Consider the following 1361-nt stretch of genomic DNA (forward strand, 5'->3'; position numbering starts at 1 on the left):
GGTCCGAGGGCGCCCCCGAAGCCCGGGCCAAGCCCGCCGTGCGCGTCCGCCTGGAGGACCGCTTCAACAGCATCCCGGCCGAGCCGCCCGCGCCCACGCGCGGCCCGGAGCCCCCCGAGCCCGGCGTGGCGCTCAACAAGTGCGTGCCCGAGCGCGGCGAAGAGGGTCGCCTGCGCGTGTAAAGGGGCACGGGGGGCAGCCTGGCCGCCTGCGGGTTTGTGGAGATGGGGGAGCAGCCTGAACGCCTGTCAAGCCTGGGGCGAGACTAGAGCTAAGGTGCTTTGGTCACGGTGAAGGTTCGGAAGGTTTTTATATGCCAGACCTAGGCGTAGTGGACACCGGGCTCCAGCACACAAGGCAGCAGCGCGCTCTGACTCGCGTCTCCGCAGGCGGCAGACCCCGGGTCCAGGGTGACCTGAAAGGTGTGCTCTCCCAGGTGCTGAGTTCCCAGCCATGGGTGGCCCCTGTGGAGGTGTAAGCCCTCCATCTGGCGCTGCGCTCAAAATCAGAACTGGGACAAGTGCCTCTGAAGATGCTTGGCTTTTGTCACCCTCCTAAGTGCCGCAGAAAGCCTCAAAGCCTCGCTGCCTCCCCAAGGACTGCCTTAGGGTGGGGTGTGGGACAGTCGGGGCCTGGGGAGGGAAGGTTAGGAGTCTGGAGATTTGGAGCTACAAGACAAGGCCATATCCTGCAGCAGCTTGTGACCCACTTAGTGACTTGCAGGGGCGGCTGCGGAGGAGGCAGCCAGTGCCATCCGCAGGCAGTGGCCCTCCTGTTGCCTGTCCTCACTAGGGTTTGGAGAATGACAAGAGTGGGGTCAGGGAGAAGGGAGGCGCGAGTAGATCTTTCTGTGGCAACACTGAGTGGCAGTTGTAAATAAATCTCTTGTGAGGATGTGTTTACAAAAGTCCTTTCCAGAATCTGAGGAAGTCATGGCGAACTTTCTAGAGCTTTCCATGATACAGATAGCTTGCTGTAGTAAGATGTAGGTTCACCACCACTGGTCTAAGATGATCTGTTAGGGTGATAGTAAGTGATAGCCTTGTTTCTGGAATCTTTCTGCTGCCTGTTCTTTAAAGCTTTCTGGATTTTTTTTTTTTTTTTTTTTTTTTGTCTTGGCAGTTTGGTAACTCTTATCCGACATCCATCTGAATTAATAAATGTCCCTCTTCATCAGCAACAAAACAAATGTACGACATTAGTGAAAAATAAAACTGCTGCGGCTACTGCTTTGCAGTTCACCTACCCACTATTCACAAGTTCCTGCTCTGCTGGTGGAAATTCTAGCATTTCACAGACGCAGGTAGGAAACTCACTTGGGAGGTTTGCTTTTCTGTAGTGAATAGATAATGTTTATTTTT

At 55.0% G+C, this 1361-nt stretch overlaps 1 protein-coding gene across 1 annotated transcript in view; it reads left to right on the top strand.

The window, feature by feature from the left end:
• Tcfl5 (transcription factor like 5) overlaps positions 1-1361 on the top strand; it is a 45240-nt gene that overhangs the window by 22241 nt on the left and 21638 nt on the right. Inside the window, exons 3-4 of the mRNA XM_023704303.1 lie at positions 3-139; positions 1123-1303. Coding sequence (XP_023560071.1) covers positions 3-139; positions 1123-1303 — 318 coding nt within the window. The remainder of the gene's footprint in view (positions 1-2; positions 140-1122; positions 1304-1361) is intronic.

This window comes from Octodon degus, unplaced genomic scaffold (assembly GCF_000260255.1).
Source record: "Octodon degus isolate 3935 unplaced genomic scaffold, OctDeg1.0 scaffold00194, whole genome shotgun sequence".
Taxonomy (NCBI): Eukaryota; Metazoa; Chordata; class Mammalia; order Rodentia; family Octodontidae; genus Octodon; species Octodon degus.